General features: G+C 38.1%; 1 protein-coding gene across 13 annotated transcripts in view; it reads left to right on the top strand.

Annotated features, from left to right (window-relative positions):
• adgrb1a (adhesion G protein-coupled receptor B1a) overlaps window positions 1-22,285 on the top strand; it is a 189,393-nt gene that overhangs the window by 124,563 nt on the left and 42,545 nt on the right. For all 13 annotated transcript variants that reach the window (XM_088084965.1, XM_088084972.1, XM_088084973.1 and 10 more), the window contains one exon: window positions 17,645-17,771. In XM_088084965.1, the coding sequence (XP_087941091.1) occupies window positions 17,645-17,771 (127 nt within the window). The remainder of the gene's footprint in view (window positions 1-17,644; window positions 17,772-22,285) is intronic.

Raw genomic sequence — 22,285 nt, forward strand, 5'->3', positions numbered from 1 at the left:
GAGAGCACTGAGCGAGGGAAAGAGTGAGGGAGAAAGTAAGAGGCAAACATTTGGCAGCCTGCAATGCAGGTTTGGACATTTGCATTTAGATGGGTACGTACACTTGTGTTACAAAGACGGAGAGCAGAACATTCATTGCTTCAGTCACGGGGAAAAAAGTTTGCCTTGGCACATATAGACCTCAGAGCAAGACAGAGAGTGAAACATCAAGACAGACGTAGAGGTGATTTTCGGGGAAAAAGACAAAGAGTGAATATTTAGAAATGGAATACATGTTATTACAGTCTGCCCTAACAATGAAAAAATTAATATGGCCTCAAAGTGACAGTTGAGACAATAACAGCAGTCATTCATACTGAATTGCTGCCGGCAGTGTTGTGTGAAATTCTGAACCACCATAAACTCCTGGATCAAGGCTTTATGTACCTCAGCTGCAGAGAGAACGAGCCCGTTATTTGGAGGCTCATATTAAAAGAATACTGTTTTGTTCACTAAATAATAGCAGAGGGTTGAGCTGAAAAGTCAGACAGTTACTTGGTGAACTTGGCTCATGCCAGTTGAACGCAGGGACTTCCTGTCATTCATATACCCTCATAATTTAGACATTTGTATGAAAACTTTTAAAAAATTTAATGTAAAGAATGCGATGTTCGTGTGATCACAGGGCTTTTTACTAGCTTATGTTTCGATATTATCCCAAAAATAAAAATAAATAATAATAATAAAAAATAATAATAATAAATAAAATAAATTGCTCCAAAGGGCCAATACAAAAGCACATGGATAATTATTATGCAGACTAACTTCCTACTGGCCCTCTGATTGGCTCTGATGATATCATTCTGTATATTATTTGGCCATGTGCTTCTTTTAAGGAGCAGTGTACTCAGAGAGAGGAAGAAATGCATTTTTTTACATACATAAGGGCAGGGAAAAAGGTCCTAGCAAACACATGCAAAAAACATCACACCGTTTAAATTTAATAATTTATTTAATGTAAAAGAAAGTTTTGCTCAGTATGAAAACTCTAATTGATGTATTTAACTTTATACTTAAATTAAATTAATTAAAAAATACTTTTCATGATTAAACATTATCCAAAGCTCAATTCCAGATCTTCTTTGTAGTTCATTTTTTCAAATGAACTAAAGATATATCTATTTTTACATTTAAAAAAAAAAGGTAAAGGGTGACTTGTAAAATGACCCGAAGCTCAGTTCTGAGGCTGTTAACAATTTGAAATAAATAAATGAATATATAAATAAATAACTAAATATTTATATCTAATTAACCTATATCAATTTCAGTCCAAAAATAACAACTTCAGCTTGGGTCACTTATATCAACCCTGCTCATTCGATGTACATCTACAGATAATGTACTTGGTTGAACATATAAAGAGATGAAGGAATCTGTCGATGAAACGCAACACTTCCTGTGCAGGTCTGTCACATTAAAAGCTGTCTAGCTCTGTGGATCCAAAGGTGTTTTAGACCATGGTCCCCCGAGCCACCCAACTGCCAAAATAACATACACGTACAAAGATTGTTATGGTGGGGTAAGCAATTTTAGATGGTGATGGTTTTCATGTTTTTAATTTCATTATGTGATAATATATGACATGATATAATATTATTGTATATTAACTTACATAAGTCACTCAAAGTAAAAGCCAACAAATGCTCTGTAGATTTACAGATAAGTATTTACCTTAAAATAAACAGTATTTTTTTATTAATATTAAATTAAAATGAGTTTATTTGAGCCTGCTGTTCATGTGTAGACACAGAGAACAACCTGAAAGTCTGACTCTAAGAGAGTCGTATTAAGTCAATTTGTCAAGTCAGTTTTATTTATAGAGTCCATTATCACAAAACATAGTTTGCCTCAGAGGGCTTTACAGTGTACGACATCCCTCTGCCCTTAGACCCTCACATCACCCAACGAAAAACTCCCGAAAAAGAACCCCTGTAATGGGGAAAAAAAGGAAGAAACCTCAGGAAGGGCGGTAGAGGATGATGAGGGATCCTCTTCCAGGACGGACAGACGTGCAATAGATGTCGTAAATAACAAATGAAATACAATCGTGGCAAAAAAGAAAGAGAAAGAGAGAGGGGAGGAGAGGGGGAAAGAGGGAAAGCAATAATAGAAACAGATGCATGTCATATTACAATAACGATAGGTGTGAAATTATTAATTGCACTCTATGATGATGTTGAGGGTGATGATAAGAGTCTCATGCATATGTTGAAAGGGAGGTGTCCAAAGGCAAGATCACAGCATCGGCGCAACCAGGACCAGACCACGATCAGGGCGAGCGGGGGGTACAGTATCAGTACAGCCACAGCATGAGCACAACCAAAGGCAGGGTCACAGCATCAGCACAGTTATCACCACGGTCAGGCACAGTCAAGATTGCGGCCAGGATCCGGGAAAACCAGGAAACAAGGGAGCAGGAATGCTCCCGAGAGGCAACAGGATTAGCGTAGTGCAGTTCAACAGACCCAGCTCCATAATCGCAAGCCCCAGGTAGTGAGAGTACCACATGGCTATCACAGATGTAAGGCTAAGCTAAACTACTGAGGCTAAGCTAAGCTTGCAAATGGCAATGCAGTAAACAGACATGCATGATTTTCCGATGGCAGCATTGAGAGAAGGAAAAGGAGCTCAGTGTAAAAGAAAGTTCCCATCAAAGGAAGTTCCCCGGCAGGTTAAACCTATGTCAGCCGATATTACATATACATATATATATATATATATATATATATATATATATATATATATATATATATATATATATATATATATATATGTAAATATAATGCATGCTATGGGATAATGACTTGTTTGACTTGGTTAGATTTTATTGACTTAATGAAGTATTGAGTTTTATTCACAGCATCTTATCAGTAGAAGTGATTAAACTTCATAGTAACTGAAATGAAAAGTGAATAAAAACAGTGTTCATATTAAAAACAGAGTGCAGAGCAGTGTGTAGGATACTTGTTGTAGTAATTGAATCAGTGCTGTTGTCGTGTTGAATTAAGTGTAGAATTGTAGTACAAGTACCTCCTCCCAGTGTTTTTTCACCCGGGCTTTTTCAGCAAACTTGTTTTTGTTTGCTCATGTCTTTCTGTATTTACTCTTAGCCATAATTTGTAAAACAGAATTTCTCTTGGACAATTTATAATGCACTGTGTCCAAAATCTGTTAGAAAAACCAGCATAAACAATCCTTTATTGCTCATTTACAGTACACTTTATCATTTCTGAAGTGCTCCTGTTTTAATTTGTTGTTGTTTGCTGATAATGCAAACTCACCACTTCCTCTGTTCACTTGTTGCCTTGATTAATTGAGAATAATGTACATTTCCACAGCCCTCTGCTGCTCTGAGTTTCTCTATTTATTTTCAATCCTTTCTACTTTGCCTTTTTTTAACACCTTTTAACGCTATCAGTGAAACTCAACATTTTCCGCCCAGACAATTCCCATTTAAAGCTTTACAGGAATGTAAAGCCTCTCCTGTTCCTGCTCGGCTTTTGTTTTGAAGTAGCTCCAGGAAGTGTTTGAATTGATGGTGCATTGACAGGAGCTTTACATGGATTGCAACAGTATAGAATTTCAAAGCAGCGGATAGGTGATACTTTGCAGCAACCTCTGGGGCTTAAAAAACGAAGCCAACAAGGAAGTGTCAAAAACTGTAGTTCTTTGAACGGCCACTTGAGGCTGGCTCTAAAAGCCATTCAATCACCATAGACTATCATATTAAAATGCCTAATTTTACAGGAGAAATGAATGGGTGGCTTCACAGTAGCCAAATCTATTATTTATGCAGTCTATGAGTATGGCAGGCAGTTTTGGGGTCTCACTCCCTTCTCGTCAAATAGCCACATTAGGCAAAAAAGGCACATGGTATAGGAGAATAGAAAAAAACAAACAAACATCATATTTAGATGGGAAGTGAACACCAGACTCCTGCATGAAAGTCTGGGGTTTTGTGGACCCATTCACAGCCCCTTGCGCCTGCCTGATAGGAACTTTCATGCTCCTTATATTGCGTTGTTAACCATCCACGTATCATACTGCTGCGGCAGGTTCTGTCCAGCCGTAAGGACAGTGGCTCTGTCCGGCGGCTTATCATACAGCTACAAAAGGTGGCTTTTGACAGTGGGATCTTATCAAAAGCACTGTGAAAGCAATGCTATTTAACAACTTCAAAATGAGAACAGGCTGGATATTTTGACATGACCAAGTGTTGTTATGTGATGAGTTGGGAGTTCACTGCTTTGAGTGGTTTTTATCCAGCCTTTATTTGTTTATGATTGAAATCTTGCTCATTTGAAAAGTAGCTTTACGGTATCTATTATCAGTTCAAATCCATGCTTCAAGCCACTTTAATGAAAATGTTTCCATGATCCATTATGAGAGCTTTATGTGATGTTGATGACGCTGACCTCAGTCACCTCAGCGATTGTCATTGCCATCAAGCATAGGAGGCAAAACACAGGAGAGACAATGACAGAAACATAGCAAGGACAAAGAATCTAATCTCTTGGTGTTTGGGTGTGGGGTTGAGGGTTTAGGGGGAGACATGTTCTATGCAAAATTAAAATCCATCTTGGACAGCAGCTATGATTAATGAGTTAATATTTGGGAGAGAAATTGGAATCTGAGGAGGCGTCCTTGTCATATTGATAAGAGCTGTGAAGCAGCCTGGGCCTTCACTCGTCCACGCTTCAATCTCCTGAAATCAATAACAAGACCATCAGCAGCTTCTGTCTGTCGCTCTCACTCTTACTCACACTGACATTATTACTTAGCTTTGTTTACAGTATGTCTTACCTGGATGAATGCACAACCTTTTTGTTAGATTAGCCTGTTGGCTAGCTCTCCTGAGTTATATTTTATGCCCTTAGATTTGACAGGAAATGCAAAAAGAGAGAGATGGAGAAGAAGACAAATATATCTCCATGGCTGGAGATAAATCAGGGGTGATGCAGTCCACGGTCCATGTCCTAAACCTCTATGCCAACAGTTGCCCCTTCCTAATAAATATGTAAATATTCTATTTTATATGATACAAAGTAAAAGTAATGCCCAATGAGAGACTACGCAGCTCGAAGTCACAGCAGCAGGCAGGACAAATTTTTGGATGAAAGAGAACCACCATTTTTTTATTTAAATTTAAACAAAGGGAATCGTTATATAACTTGAGACTTCAAAGTTATTGAAATAACCTTAAAATAAATTCTAAAGATAACAGGAAACCATTAGAGGCAAGTGAGCATTGGGGAGAAATGTGACCTATGATTTGTGATAAGTGTGCAATGCTTTTGGTTACTCTTGCTAATATTCCAATATAGTTTAGTATATAGTGAACTATATAGGGAATAACCAAATCAGATTTCGGAAACTATGCTGGAATTGTTTTCCTCTGGAAATACACGACCGAATTGCATTGTTGTATATGGGAGTAAAATGCAGGGTACATCATCAAATTTGTTGTGCATTGTGGGTATTTTATAGTGCACCACATAGTGGATTAAATTAACATCTGAGAATTTGAACACTACTACAAAATTGTGAACATACTAGTGCACTGTTTTCTATAATAGGGAACGGTTTTGAACACTGCTATATTTAGCAAGTCCACTGTTCCAACCATCACCAGCTCCTGCTTGGTCTAAATCAGTCCTTAATACAAAGAGTTAGATGTGAAAATATGCTGTTTTCCCCTGTGATCTCTCTCTCTCTGTTGTTGCTGGCCACTGGCTGTTTACAGTCCTGTAACTTCTCCTTCCACCACCAGGTGTCACAGTGTCTTTCAGCTTAGCTGCCTGTTACATCAGTAGGGATCGTAGACTGAGCTCTGGTAGTGTGTACTGTGCACTACATACAATAAGCTTAATGGAAGTGGAGCACCTGTATTTATGATGGTATTGAAAAGCATACAGTACCTTCCTACCTGGGATTTCTAAATACCCTGGTATACTGTAACACTGTAATACCACCCAAACCTACTGTGAATGAACTTTAAGCCAGTTTAGAAATGTCAGCAAAAAGTCTTATTTTAGTTCAAGCATGTAAGTTGTACTTGAACACTGTCAATGTGTACCTTGCATAGATCATTATAGATTAAGCAAATATTTATATTTACAGATTGTTTAGGCAATAAAAGTTACTAGGGTTAGGATTTTGGGGGAAAAAAACTCACATGGTTGGGTGTCTTTAGGTTTAGGCAAGTGTAGTCACTGTGGTTATGTTTAGGGAAAAGTAACATGGTGAGGACAACCTTAAAATGACTCAAAGTTCACACAGTTCTGAACAAACATCTCCAGCAGCATGCCACATCTTTTTTGTGTGATTATCTTACATTATGACTTATTTGCGACTCAAAACTCAAAGTTTAGGACTGTGGGTCTGCCTTGGGACTTCTTAGTCTTTACTTAGGACTGACTTGACTCTTTGTCATATCCTGATCTTTAATATTACCAAGAAACTACTCTTAAACTAAATTAACATATTGTTTACGCCTTGTAGTCACCAGCTGTGCAGATGTGGATTGTCTGTAGCTTTCTAGCTGAGCCAGAAAACTGATACAGAAATGATTGTGTTCTAAATCAACATTTCCATACGTCAGCATGTGTACACAGTAACATTAACCCCCGTATCTTATTAGTGGAGATTAGCTTGAATTGTTTTTGACTGAGAAAAAAAAAAGTCTGTGCAGAGTTTTCAAATTTTGCCACTTTCCCTCATCATTCGCACACTGCTATAAGTACTGTTTGCAGACAACAGAAAATCCAGATTCCTTTGGTTCTGTATAGCCTATATTATAGAAAACAAACAAATGACTTTAGACAGTCCCTACAGGGCAGTTTAAAAAAGGGAGAGAGTTATTTCTGTATGGGCTCAACATTGTTTACCAGAATGCAGTGACTAACTAGCCTCCCCTCTGATCATACAAATCAATCCTGCTGTCTCGTTTAATTTACAGATTCAGTGCTGATGTTGAGGAACTGCCTCAATTCATCAAAGATGTTGGCGCTGGCCGCTGCAGACTCAAATTTTCATCAATTACTATAATACAATTATAGAGGAGGAGGTGAGGTTCAGTGGGCAGGGGCATGCTTGTTTACATGTGTTTCTGAATAGAAATGGGCTGCATTACAGGCAACAGGCTGTACACATTGTTCTGTTTTTATATTCAAAGCATGCTAATCCTTCCTAAATCATATGCCAGCCAACAGGACAGGACATTGATGAATATCCTGAAAATGTTTTCCTACATCTGTCTGGCTTTAGCCTGTGGACAGATTTAGTTTCTGGACGTGTTCCCCTCAGTATTTAGTCACAACAAATCTTCATCTTCTCTGTTGGGTTTCACCTCGAAAAAGGACCCAAATGAAAGTTGTTTTCAGTCCTTAATCCTTTGAAACCTGAATGGACATCAGTTTGCTTATGCTGTGTTTAGATGCCTTTCACAATTTAACCCTTGAAAACCAAGCAAAATGGTTTTATTTCGTTCAAAAACACGAGGAAAAAGGCACTGAATTACTTCAAATTGCAAGAAATTAGTAAAAAGGAGACCGGAACATGACCTTTAAAATTCAAGGGAAAAAAAGTTCAGAAAACAGTATTTATAATTGTTAAAACCATATATTTAAAATTATCCAGAAAATAACAGAAAAAAATTAAAGCTTGCATATTTTTTTCTCTTTATTTCAGTTGTTTTTTTTTTTTTTTAAGACCATTTTCTTGTTTGTTTTAGCTGCTCTTTTTTGGCTTATTTTCAGGGAATTTTCTGTTACTTTTTTAAAAATATTTTTCTGTAAATCATTAAAGTCAAACTAATGTGCTCTGGTTTCAAAAGCAAATAAAAAATTGAGGCAGCAGGCTCAGGTAAATCTGAGAACAAAGAAAAAATACAAACCTAAACTAGAACACAAAGTTATGACACGAGGAACACTGGCCAGCAGGAAAAAGAACCACAAACATAGTCTGCCTCAAACTGAGACCTTGTCTTTTTTTATGTGTTTTGGCCTTTAGTTCACATGCAAACTACAGTTGAGGTCACTGAAAACAAAACTTTTGTAAAACTCTAAAAATCAGACACTTCGTTCACAGTGTAGCTGGTGTGCAATGCCAAATGTGACCAAAATAATGTTCTCATAATTCTTTTTCTTTTTACTTTTAGTAGGTACTATGGCTACCCTAACATGGCTATCCTTACATAGTATGTACTGTTGCATGCATTGTGCACACAACTGGGACACTTCACTGTAGCACTGTGCTCTGAACTTTGATCCTCTGTCTCATATATTTATAACTATAGAGATAAAAGAAATTGCTGTTCGCAGAGCGTGCCAGAGACGCAGATCATCCAGGAGAGCTCTTCTGTCGTTACTTTTAAATGTTTAACTTTAAGTTACAACTGCATTCATTGTGTATTCTAACCTTATATTCATTATATTAGCCTACATAGAGCCTACATTTTTCTTTATTATTTTTATTTTCATTTTTTGTGTTGGTTATTTCTATGATTGTTTTGTTCACTTAAACAATTTATTTTCCTAATCACTTGAATGTGCTGTTATTTATCATTGCGGCTTCTGTTAGCTGTCAATTGGCTGTCAAGAGGTGATTTATCTGCTGCTGTGCAGAGGATTGTGGGTCAAAACAGCCTAGAAAAGCATGCTGGCATGCAAACTGCAAAAAACAATTGGCTGTCATACATACTATGTATTGGGACATGCTAAATCTTTTTTGTTTCTTTGTTTGTGTAGTAGTTGTTGGGTTTTTTTTTGTTTATTTGTTTGTTTGTTTTTGTTTTCCATACTACATAGAATGGATATTGGAATGCAAGCCTGTCATTTGCAAAGGGCAAGGCTCATCTGTTGGAAGCCATGACACATCTGTCTTCATATCCACTGGGTTGTGGAATTATTAATTGTCCTAATAATTAGGTTCTTAGGTTCCACAGATAATCTCAGAGGTTATTATTGGTATACAGATCTTGTTTTTATTTATTTAATGGTATGGATATGGTATATACATGGAACCAAAATACAAAATCAAAATATAAAACTCCAAAACAACAATATAAAACACAAAAACAACACGAAATAAAGTTACCACGAGGAAGGACTAAAAAGTATGTTAATGCATGCTTTAAATAAACCATAAAAACAAGAAAAAATAAAAGACTAGCTAAGACACATCCTGACACTGGCATGTAGAAGATGACATGCAGAAGTCCTACAACAGTGCTTTGAAGTGTCCTAGAGGATGCAATGAGTGCAACTTAAAATTCTGTGAACAGAGAGCATTACCATTGCCACTGTTAGTTGATACAGTATCACAGTACAACAACTCTAAATGTGTCTCAGTCCCCTCTCTTATTGTGACAAAGTAGACCGTACTCTAAGGTCCAGTGTGTATGTTGAACCTCCAGCTGTGATAGCAGCTGCCACACCAAGTATGAAAAACAGACCAGAGCCCCAGTTTGTGCCTCTCACACATCACTGCTGGTTGTGTCAGCAATAGCAAGCTTGATTAGATTTAGGGAAGGACATTTTAAATGAGACCTTGCCTCCTACTGTTTTCCCCCCTTGATAAATTTCTTCTGCATGCTGTTTGGTGCTGGGCAGGTAACGTGCAGTTTGGGAGACTGAATTAAAACGCTAAAGTTTCAAACCAGAAAACCAGAATAAGCTTAAAGATGCAAATTGTAGAGCAGAGGGAAACTACAGAGTTATTGATAATTCTCTCTGGATTTTTGGCTATTTGTCCACATCACACATACTCATTTGATCACAAATATAGAATATAAAGAATAATAATATCAATAATAATAGGAATATATATATATATATATATATATATAAAATAAAAATAGCTCAGATTCCAGCAGTGATTATATTGAAATATTGCTTGGTAGTTTAACAGTTAAGATAATAGTAGAGTGCTGTACAGTATTTTAATATATTGTTTTGATGAAATGTAAAAATCTGTATTTAAATAGCCACTCTGACTAAGTGGTGTTGCACTTCCCTAAAGTTGAGGGACTTGCAAGAGACACATTTACAAAAAAAAAGAAGAATTAAAATGGAAGCCGCAGAGGCTGAGATACACTGACTTTAAATCCTTTCATATGTGGGTCAGGTTTCAGAAACCTTGGATCCTACAATTCCCATAATGCAACGTGTCATGTCCCTAGCCTGTAAAGCAGGGTTTCTGTTTGAAATGCCAAGTCCCCGAGCCCAGGCCGAGGTTATTTTAAACTGATCAATGGAAGGATTATATTTATTGTAAAATTGGATCTAATGTCAAGACTCATAGTCAGGGTGCATAATAACACAGCAATAAATGAAGCTATTGTAATAACGTAATGTAAAATAACGTAATCTGACAGGTGAACATCAAGCATGCATCCTCTTCTTCATAGTTGTGTGCATAAAAGCCCATGTTTGTATATTTCCTCTGTGCTGGCAGACTGCTTTTCATCCATGTGGCCCATTCTTGGCAGAGGACATTCTTCCATGCAGTGCTGCTGGACCAGCACCTAAATTATCCAATTAGATGCTGGGGCAAGACTGTCTGCAGGCCACTGTGTGTCTCACAGAGAGGCCTAATCGCGTCAGCCATACAGAGAAACTGCACTGAGGCCTAATATATTGGATTTCTGTTAGAGTTGATGTGCTAATGTCAGCACTGAGTCCCCTCCTGGGGCTAACTCTCTCTCTCTCTCTCTCTCTCTCTCTCTCTCTCTCTCTCTCTCTCACACTCACACACACACACACACACACACACACACACACACGAACACACATACAAGCACACTTACAACCAAACAGTCTGCATATTTTATTTCTGTCTATGAAGTTATGAGACCCATGGATGTGTGAGGGTGTGGCTGATTGTCAGTAATCTGCTACCCTCATCACCTTTTATTGCTGTTGAGGTTGTTCCAGGGGGGGAGGTTCTGTATGCTGTATACACAGGTGACACATCAAAGGGATACTTCACCCACAAAATAGCCATTTCTATATCAGGCTTTTGCAGAGCTCCAGACTGTGACTGTTTAGTCCAATTTTGCGACCATGGAGCACTACTGCGATTTGCAAATACTATTAATATATTAACCGGAGAGCTTTTAGTTTGTTTCAAGCTTACAGAGAATAAATCATCACATTTAACAGCCCTGCAGTAACAGTCTCACTTAATGAGAGGTAGTGGCATTAGTGTGAGCAGTTGAGGTGTGTGTTTGTATCTGCAGAGCTCCGATTGTGACTATTAAGTCACATTTTATAACTACGGAGCACAGACTTTGAAATATACGAACTGAAGAGCTGTTTGTTTGTTTCCAGCTGGCATTGAATGAATCCTCACATTTAAAGACACTACAGTATCTGTTTAGCTGTCAGCTAACGCTAACATCTAACTCAAGTCCCATTAATCCATATGTGTGCTTAGTCCAGCCATGTAGGTTTCCTGTGCAATCAGATAATTAAGACCCATACTTACACATATTATAAGGCAGCGGCCTCTATTGACCATGGCAATTATTACAGAAGTAGAATAGGATGTGAGGTGACGTAGTATAAAAAGCAATGTTGTTTCAAGATCGAAGTCATTACTGGGTGGGCAGGAGGGGTTGTGTATGGGTCTAACAAGAACAGGACTTTCACTCAAAGACTAGTGTGAAGTAAATTTTGACTTTTTTAATAAAAACATAGCATAATCTACTAGTATGTGTACCATGCTATACTGGTGATTTTTATGTGTGACATTCCGTCATGTGACATATGTGATGTTACATCAGCAACAAAAGTACATATTTAAAGCTAAACACAGATTTTTTTTTTCTTAATTTAACCACAGAGTTCTGTTGCTTAAACGTAAGCAGAAAGTTTTATAGCATAATTGCGACTGTTTCCCTGGAGGTGTAAACAGTCACAATTATGTGACTGGGGAAAAAAGAACGGAAGTAATTTAGTCAGTAGAAATTAACCTGTTATTTAGCTATGAGGAAGTATTAAATGTAAAACACTTATAACTGCAGCTAATGTGCCCTGATTGTGCCTGTGCACTTGCTTGGGTTTGGGTTCAAATGTAGGCATGTACCGGGGCTGTTACTTGTCCATATGTGAGACTTATCCTTTTCTTTTGGTGTAAATCCATGTGTTTTTAAGTACTGAGCCTACCACTGGGTAAGTAAGACTTAAATTATACTGCAGGAGTTGTGTAACAGTTTGTTAATGTATGTTTATGGATGCCTTTTTTGGATTCTCCATTCACTGTGGAGATGTGATAAAAACCAAGTTTTCTGTACAAATTCACAGAGGTAACACATGGTGAGCATCCACTAAACAAATGGTCATTTTGTGGATGAAATATTCCTTTAATGAATCCCCATACAAATGGAAACAACATAATAATCTAAGAGACTTTATGTAGTGACAACGCTCTCCAACATCACTAAACACCAAATAAGGGAAAATTGTTTGAAACTCGAACTGAAACCCCTTCAGTAGAGTCCCACATACTGGGGAGCGTCTATAATTGAAGCTGTTGTGAAAGCTGGTAGTAGAACTACACCTTAGAAGCTTTCACACATTTTGTTGGTTTGTGAGTAATGTGTCACCAGGTTGTATTTAGTCATGATTTTGAACCACATATCTCAGGTTTGGATGCAGTGAAAATGAAGGTCAACTTCTACGTTGACCTTCATTTTCACTGCATTTAGATGCATCACGCTCTAGTTTCTTCATGGTTCCGTCACATTTCTGTTGTGATTCCAATGCCCACCTAAAGTATTTCAGAAGTCCTCAAACACTGTTCTTTAGCAGCCAAATTTTTTAATTGTTCAGCCTGGCTTTGCACACTGTCTTTTGTTTCTAAATTTCTTGAACTGTAAATATTAGCAAGGGCTGCAATGCTTTACTTTATGGGCACTGTTCCTTCATAATAATTTTCTAGTTATATCCTAGAAAGCTTCCTGGAAAGGACTGTGTAATTTGGCAGTAATTATAGAAAAAGAGACACTCTGCTCATGTTTTCTGTTGACATTGGCACTCTGACTGAAATGGCAACAGAGTGTCTCCGGCAGTCGTAATAGTCACAATGTGACCCAATTATGACCAATGGACTTTGGAAGTTAAACTGGACCTGATTAATAATATGATGCAGAATAAGAAGCCCACACTCTGTGGTCATTTGAAAATGAATCAGTTCTTTTAGGTCACTGATTGACAATCAACTTGTAGCGACTGCCCACCTGCGATATCAATGCCATGTCACAACTATGAAAACTTCATTAATATTTTGATAAACCACACCTTCAGTTGTTGTCAATTTAGTCATGAACTGCCCCATTGACCTTTCCACTCCAACCTCTCTACCATCCACCCATTTTTGTCTTATTAAGGGATGACATAGTTATGGGGAGATAACAGATTAACCACATAGCTACATAGAAGTGGTATACATCATCTGAAAGCTGGGAACCTAGAGATTAATTACAGATTTTCATCACTAAAGTTTTCAAATCATAATTCTATAATCAATAGCTTAGATCCTTTTTCAGACTTTGAGAAATTTGGGCAGTAACATTATGATGGCAAAGTACATGATGACTATCTCCATGCTTAAGTTAGTTCTTGTAGCAATTTTCCGGTTAATACCATTTGTAACACAGATTTGGTGCCAAATTTCAGCATTTTTGACCACTCAAGAATGAATAATTTGGTGTCATTTGGTGATTACTGCAGAGGTTACAATAGATCATTTTATATAGTAGTCCGTTTATAAAAAATGGTCACACTACAATAAAATGGATACTTTGTGGTCTAACATCATCACACAGGAATGAAATTGGGATCATTTAAATCCACAGGAGTCTCCGCTTTTTTGTCATAGGATTATATTGTTAAATTTATGCAATTCTAATACTTTTCTTGTAGAAATATCCAAATACAGGCAAAACAATACATTTGCATTGCATTTAAAAAAAACTGTGTGGTTTTTGCCCCAAACTACATGGGACTAGCATAAAGTGGTCATATTCTGTAAAGGGGAGACTTGCGTGTTCCCATACAACCAGTTTCTGATAGGCAGTAATGAGGATGCCAGCATCATTGTGGAGTAGAAGAGATCAAGGGAACACGTCAACTCTATAAACAAGTAAAAAAAAAGCAATAACATGGAGAAAATATAACTTAAAATTAGCAAATCTAACTGCCAAACATAACAGATAAAAACAAGATTTGATAGTTGTTTTCTCAATATGTAAAAAAAAATAGCAAATGCTAGTGCCATTCTCTTAGAATAAGGCCATATGTTTGGAAATTGTATCTTAAAACCGGCACAGCTACACTACACAAAGCTGTAAAAGGACAAATCAGCTTAAAACAAGTCACAAAATTGCCCCCCCAAAAACAAGCATATATTGCCTTGATTTAAAACATCATCTCACTTAGAATTCTGTTTTGCAGTGAAAATGATGGTTATGCACCTGCAACTGTTTTGTCAATGATGTATCTTCATCACAGTGGATATTATTATAGAATAAGATACAGTACGATACTGTATGATATGGTACGATATGATAAGATACTGTACGATACGATACGATACGATACGATACGATACGATACGATACGATACGATATGATACAATATGATGTGATACAGGATTTGACATAATCCATGCAGAATATTCCCAAAACTCTGTGCACTCTAGGACACATTTTTATAAAGCTAGTTATACTCTACAGTTAGAGAGACAACAACTTTTAGATCCATAATCAGCCCAATCTGCCCATTGCTTTACCATTCATTCTCTATGAATGCCTGAATCTGAGTCTATAGATTCCTCTGAGCATCTTTTGTAAAAGCATGAAGATCACTGTCATCCCCTGAGCTCGCTGTTTATCGGGGCCTGACATGAATTTGGATTCCATGGCTGGTGTACAAGTTTGAGTCAAAACCCACGCGCTGCTCAATCAATCAAGTCAATGCAAATTCAAGTCAATCAAGTGGGTGTAAATTTGTGCGAGGAGAATTGAAGTCTGTCGCCTGTTGCTGCCTGTTGGTAATTCATAACACTTGGCTGCTTTTCCATCAATTTGACTTATTTGCTTAATTTCTCTGTGCATTGGAGCGGAGTAATGTAAGGCCAGTGTGTGTCAGGGCCCCAGTCAAATTGAGTTTTTTTCTGCCTAATTGTGAGAGAGGTGTCAAATTACTAAACCCTACAGCAAGAATGTGTGAAACAGCTTTGATTCACCAACAAAACATCTAAAAAAAACCAAAAAACTTTCACACCACACACTCTCAAGGTTGCTTGATTGATTGCTGAAAGAGAGGCTATGGCCTCATCTCATTGCCCACTAACACTGATGAAGTATATACTATGTTAAAACTGTGATAGTGCATTAGTCACACAGTAAACACCCTTAGACATTTTCTAGTAAATAATATCGATTCAAACTATTTTTGGCTTTCTAACTCTACTACTTGGAAACTAAGCCCTGTTCACCAGGAAACAAGGAAAAAGTGGTTGAAATATTTGGAATGCTTGAAAAAAAAAACTGATGTTTGGTCAGAATGATGAGCTAAGAAGAAAATAAAGAATTATGCTTTATGTATCAATCCAATCAGGCAGTTTACACGTTTAGATATTTCACAGTGCAACTGAAATGTTACTCTTGGCATAGCCCTCTTATCCATACACCACACACATGCATATTCCGAGGGGTCAGCCATATTACAGTGCCCCTGGAGCAATTTGGGGGTTCTCCACCTTGCCAAGGGCACCTGGGAAGTGCCCACCTCTGCAGCTGCCAAATAACACTGTACTAGGTCTGTGCAGCGACTAAAACCAGAGACTCTTTGGTTCCCAAGCCAAGTCCCAATGGACTGAGCTACTGCTGCCCCGTGGTACCAAGTCCATGTAATAAAATACTTTGACCAAGTTATTGACAATGCCATATTTTTATCAAAAGCCAGTGTAGGCTTTACACTTATTCTTAACTAGAGGTGTGGACTCGAGTCACGTGACGCGGACTCCAGTCACACTTGAGTCACAAAATTGATGACTTCAGACTCAACTTTATTGAATCAAAAAAGGCTGACAACTTAACTTAACACCAATAACTCGTGACTTCACTTGGACTTGAGCCTCTTGACTCTGGAAAAAAAATGGATACATTCCCCCAAACCACTTTTGAAAGAAAAAGCTAGATATTTTTTTTTCAATATAGGTTCAATACAAGAAAGGACATAAACTTGCAAAATTCTTTCTTTTGTGGTTTAAAGTGTTACTATGCCAGTGTAATGTCAGCATTACTTTATTTATGGTTAAGTTCAGTTGCAATAGTTTTCTACAAACTTGTTTTAGCAATAAATGCAATATTAAGTATTCATGCTTATTGTACATTGGATGTTTTACTATTCGTTTGTCAAAATGGCATTTGGTGAAGAGCACAATATTACTTGACTCAAAACTAAAAGTTTAGGTCTTGGGAATTGACTTTTGACTTGTCAGTCTTGACTTGAGTGCAAAGACTTGAGACTTACTTGTGACATGCAAAACAATGACTTGATCCCATGTCTGTTAATGACCATTCCTAAGTTTTCATCATCCTTTTTTTTTTTGGTGTTGATGGCAATGATCTTCCACTGCACCTCATCAGAACTGATTTCATAGAAACACTCAGAGTAACATTAGCAGACATCGAACTGTTTTCAGTGGCTTGTGAAGGTTTTCAAACTGTCTTTTCTTTTTTCAGATGCTTCACAACATTGTGATCAAACTAGACATTAAGAGTTATCTTTAATAGACCTTTTTCACTGCAGGCATATAGACTTGTCAGAGCAGGAAAAGCATAGCAGGGATTATGGTTCCATTCCATTTATGTGGCTCTATGTCAGTGAGCCAGCATGCACAACAGCCTGAAGCTGGTAAGGCTAAATGCAATGCAGCCATTATTAATGCCATTTAATACACGTGTTATTTTATACAATGATGTGATCTATTGTCAGTTGTTAGCAGGTGCTATTTATTGTGTAACCATCATAAACTTTTGTAGCACTACCTTTTTAAATTTTATTTTATTTTTTTATATAAGCCTACAAATTCTATTATTATGATTAGGGTTAGGCTATTATTTGAAAAAAATACTCATAGTTATGGGTAAACATATTTATAAACATATTGTAGTTATTTTACTACTGCTACTACAAAATAATACTAGCAATATAAATAATAATAATAATAATAATAATAATAATAATAATAATAATAATAATAATAATAAGTTAGGGGTCTGGCGGCAGTGTGTTGGTCTAATGTGTCCCGGCAGAGACCTGCAGCAGCACGCCGCCTCTCAGCCTCCTCAGCACCGCTCGCTCCGCTCTCTGCGCCTTCTCGCCTGCAAACCGGCGGAGCTGTAAATTGGATTAAATAGCCGGTGCAACGCGGTCGGATTTGAACCGCTTTCTTTTTTCATTTTTGCCGGGGCTGTCTATATTCACCGCATCGCTTCTGTGCGTGTCTGTGTGTGTGCGTGCGTGTGTGGTGTGTGTATGTGTCTGTCTGTGTATGCGTGTGTGTGTGTGTGTGTGTTTTTCTCCCGTGCAGCTCCTCTCTGCTGGGATCCTGGTCTGCCAGGGGCTGCAAAGCCGTGCTAGTCGACTCATTCAGAACCAAATGCGTGTGTGACAGACTGTCCACCTTCGCCATTTTAGCACGGCTAAATCCCGAAATGGTAAGTCCGACAACCTCCCTTGACTTCGTTAACGCTATCGGAGACGGTGTGTTTTTTGTGTCTGGTGTTTTTAATGTGAATGCATCAGCTGTTTTTTTGTTTTTTTTTTCCTTCAAAAGGGCGTCATTGTCATTACATATCAACAGATCCTCCCTCTCTCTGCCTCTCTCCCCCCTCCTTCCCTTTCTCTGTCTCGACATGCCAATGCCATGCTGCAAAAGGTTATTATAGCCTTGCCAAGGGAGAGGATTTTTCTTTTTTTTAGGGGGGGCATCTTAATTCATGTTGCACCTAGAAGGAGATGCTGTGTATGTGTTCCAAGAGGAACAGGAAGGGCAGCACTGTGCTATGAACATGGTGCTGATCACTGTCAGATCTCCTGATAGTCACACATGACATGGTGAGTGGGATTTCATGTACTAGCTGATGATCATACCTGCATGTCCCCCCCTCCCCCCACCTTCACTTCTCCATCTCAACACCAACAATTCTTCTGATTAGCATATTTTAACATATTACACTGTCAATGGCATCTCCATGGTTACCAGGCCCTGTGGAGAAGGTGCTGCATGACAATCTAACATGGGAAAGAAAAAACACATTTTAATAAGACTACATAAATCCCTAATATTGTGGCTGCAGCTGGTCACAGTCGTGTGTGTGTGAGAGAGAGAGCGAGAGACAGTATGGAGATGTGTGTTTAAGCCACAGCAGTGTCCCCGTGACTCAAACCTGCCCCAGTTTCTTTGGGGAAAGGGCAGTGTCTTTGTGGGGAATTTTCATTCAGTGCGATTAGTTATTATTAGACTGGAAATTGCCTCGGAAGCAGTTTGTTCACCAGTTGCCCTGGTAACAGCATGGGTACTGAGGCTTTCTTAAAGACATAGGAGGCAGTGTGCTGTTGATGCCGCTGCTTCCTGCACAGCCTGGAAGGCAGGCCAAGCCAGGCCAGGGTGAGACAGCTTGGGTTTACCCGCCTTGAGTCATGCATGTTTGATTCTCAGTTTTTTGTTTTTGGGGGTAGTTGTGCTTTTGATAGCATGTGATAAAGAGGGCGGGCTGTGAGTGAAGGTGCCGTACGCTTTGATGGCCTCTGCAATAAATACGGCAGTCCTCCTCAGGCTGGAGGCTGCAGTGGTGCGTTCAGTTTGTGCTTTGATTAGTTCATTGATTAATCAGTCGGCTGACAGAGGCGGTGAGTGAGAATTTAAAGGAATAGTTTGATATTTTGGAAAATACTCGTGAGAGCCGGAGTCAGGATGTGGTCAGCCGAGCCCAGCATACACCCAGGAGCAAGCAATTGTTAAATCCTATTTGTTCAGTATGTATCCAAACATAAATGTACACAAGTCAATTTTTGGTTTTGGTAGATGTTACATTCTGAAACTGGTTCATGACAAAACAGATTATCCTTCTGTGCAGTATCTCAGCAACATTTCCAGCTATAGCACATGTGACTGATAGCTGATGCTGCCTTCCTGTACCCCTCAGAAATATGGTGTTTACTGTATTTACAAGCACATGAACAGCCCTCTAAAGTTGTAAATACGACTGTGAAATTGGGAAACTTTTGTAATACCCTAGTAGCCAAATTGTGATGTTTGCATGACATTTCAGGGCAGCAGAAATGATGTAAAGCAAGGAAAAAGTATATTTAAGTATATATATATTATTTAGTAGTGATGTTTAAAAAGATTTTAAAAACTTGCTATTATTGTTAACTGCCACCCATGTAGAGTGACCTAAATTAAATATAAAAATATAATATGTGATATATAAAAAATAAAAGATTCAACATTATAAATAAACTGAAAACAGCCTCCTGCAACCCATCCTCTTTGTAGCTTCCATGTTGCTCCCACCTCAAACCACATGAACACAACAAAAATCAGAAGAATGAATTCCCAAATGGGAAACTCTGATCTTCCAACATCACATGAATGCAGCTTGAGCATGAGTTTGAGCCATGAATGTATTAAGAGAAATGGATACGGCATTGAATTTGGGGCCCATGTCATTCCTCTCAGAGTTGCTCAGTGCATGAAACCAAAATGGTTCAGCTGCCACATATAAAATAACCTGGATGGTGGACAGAATGAACGGCACTAGTGACCAAAAAACAATGTCAGGATGACGTCTAATCCCAGCATCATCTTGATGTAGGATACTGATGACAGATGACATTGAAATTATGTTGGTTTTAAAGTTGTGTTTTAAAGTAGCCAAAACTCAACATCTCCAAAAGTTTCATGCCAACGTCATCTTGACGTATATTAACTGCATTTAGTTGTAAGCAAGGTTAGAAATGAACTTGAAATGAACTCATTTGTCCACCTGCCACTGTGGCTTGGGACTCCAAAATCTACCAGACACTCAGTATTTTACCATTGTTTTTGTGGCTGTTGAATGAAGCAAATTTAGCAGCCACTTGCATATTTTACCAGCATTTATCTGTTGCTAATTTCCAACCCTGGTTGTAAAGTATGAAGATTAAAACCTGTTGTCTGCAAAACCTCACAATGTTAATGTCTATAGAATGTAAAATGTATACATATCTACATACACTCATACATACATATACTTATATATTGTCAACCCGATTGGATCTCAACAAACACTTAATGTCTCGTTGAAGTAGTCCAGCATTTTTCCAAGTCCCAGCTGGCTTGGAGATAGGGTGTGAATTAAGCCCCTTTCCTACTAGACAAAAACTCCATTAACACCCACTAACATCTGGCTTTTGTTTTTTATGACAAAACATTACAATCAACATTTTTAGGACAAATGACCCTGCAGTGGTCACGGTTATTTATAGTCTCCAGCTCCTATCTGCTTTGATCAGCAGTGATGGAAACATGACACCTGGGTGGACACACTTATTTTCCAGCACAAAGCCATGACTCACTACAACAACTTCTGTCTGTCTCCATATAAGCAGTGCTCAAACATAATTAAAAATAAGATGACCTTGAGTTTGAAAAAGAGACTAAATAAGTAACATTTTCACTGGCCTTCTTGCTAATTTCCATTGTTTATTAGCCTGTTTTCCAGGTTGTTTGTGATGTTGAAAGTACAAAATATGAAAAGGCATACCCTGCAGAGTTGTGTACACTGCTCTGGTCTACTGGAAATGCGATTTTGTGCAGGTTAAAAAAAACAAAATTCTGCAGATAGGTGCTAATTTCAGTGGGGAAAGGGTATTATTCTTCACTTTGTATGTTGCAGCTAAGCTATTTGTTTCCTTCTGCATATACTGGGCTAGGCTAACCAAATATAGCAGCCCAGTCGCCAAAAGTAAATGCTGGCATTGTATGTTTTTGCCAGCCACTATTACATTTGTGTGTTTCAAAAATATCATACAAACATTTCCAAGTTGAGGAAGTATATGAGCTGATTTTGTTATCAGGTGGTGGAGTGGTAGTGGATGGTGGGACACCAGGGCGAGATGTCTGCCCAGCTGCAGATTGCTGTTCGAGTCCAATAAACAAGTCATAGCTGCCTTTGCAGCAGCTTTTTAGCCACCAAATACGAGTGCATTTTAGGGACCCATCACTGATTTTCCAGCAGGGATAGTGCCACGAAAAGTGTTTTTTTTTTTTTTCCCAGAGACATTGACAGTTTCATCAGATGTGATTTTGCCACCAAAATTTGCGGTATTAAGCCAAAAAATCATCCTCCAAGTTGTTTGTGTGCCTAAACCTAACCACACGTTAACCACAGCGTTTCAACTTCGTCAAGTTTCAACTTATCCACTACATAATAATATACTAATGTACAATATCTATGGTTTGCAGAAATGTAAAATGCCAAATTTTTTTTTTCTTGGTTGCATATTGTCTTCAGCCTCACACATAATGAGATTGATTTCATTATTCTCATTAGGCGTCATCTGAGTCAACTGTAAATTGCTAAGAATGGTTGCAGCTGGTCAGCTGTTGCTATGTTAACTGAGTATGTTTTTGGTGTTTTACTGATTGGCAGTAAAGACACTCATGCACTTCTGTTGTATTTGGGAATTTTATTTTATATTATATATATATATTTAACTTTCTGTTAGCTCGATGATTAGTTGAGTGATTATGAAATCAATCAATGGATGAATCAAAGATGAAAACAGAGTTTAGTTACAGTCCTCTATGTTCAGATCTATATTAAGGTATGTGAGCAGGGTCTGAGCTAAGGCTGAGGGAGAGGCAGGGGGCTCACACCTTGACAGACTGCGAGCTGCCACACTGAGCAGCTCCACCAGTATCTCTGACAGCCGCAGAAGCATCAAACGCTTCCAGCATGAAGCTAAGCACGGTATGAGCCGAAAGACAATAGAATAACAAACACTACCTGAAAATTCAGGCCAGATAATGCTTCATTTTGTTATTTAACTGTAGTGGATATTTTGACTCTCCTGACATTTTATTAACCAAATGATTCCCAAATTATTCAAGTAATGTAATGCAAATAATGACATAAATCATTAGCTGCTGCACTAACTTCAAGACAAATGTATTTCTAATTTG

Source organism: Plectropomus leopardus, chromosome 11 (assembly GCF_026936395.1).
Source record: "Plectropomus leopardus strain MGB_pleo_1.0 chromosome 11, ASM2693639v1, whole genome shotgun sequence".
NCBI lineage: Eukaryota > Metazoa > Chordata > Actinopteri > Perciformes > Serranidae > Plectropomus > Plectropomus leopardus.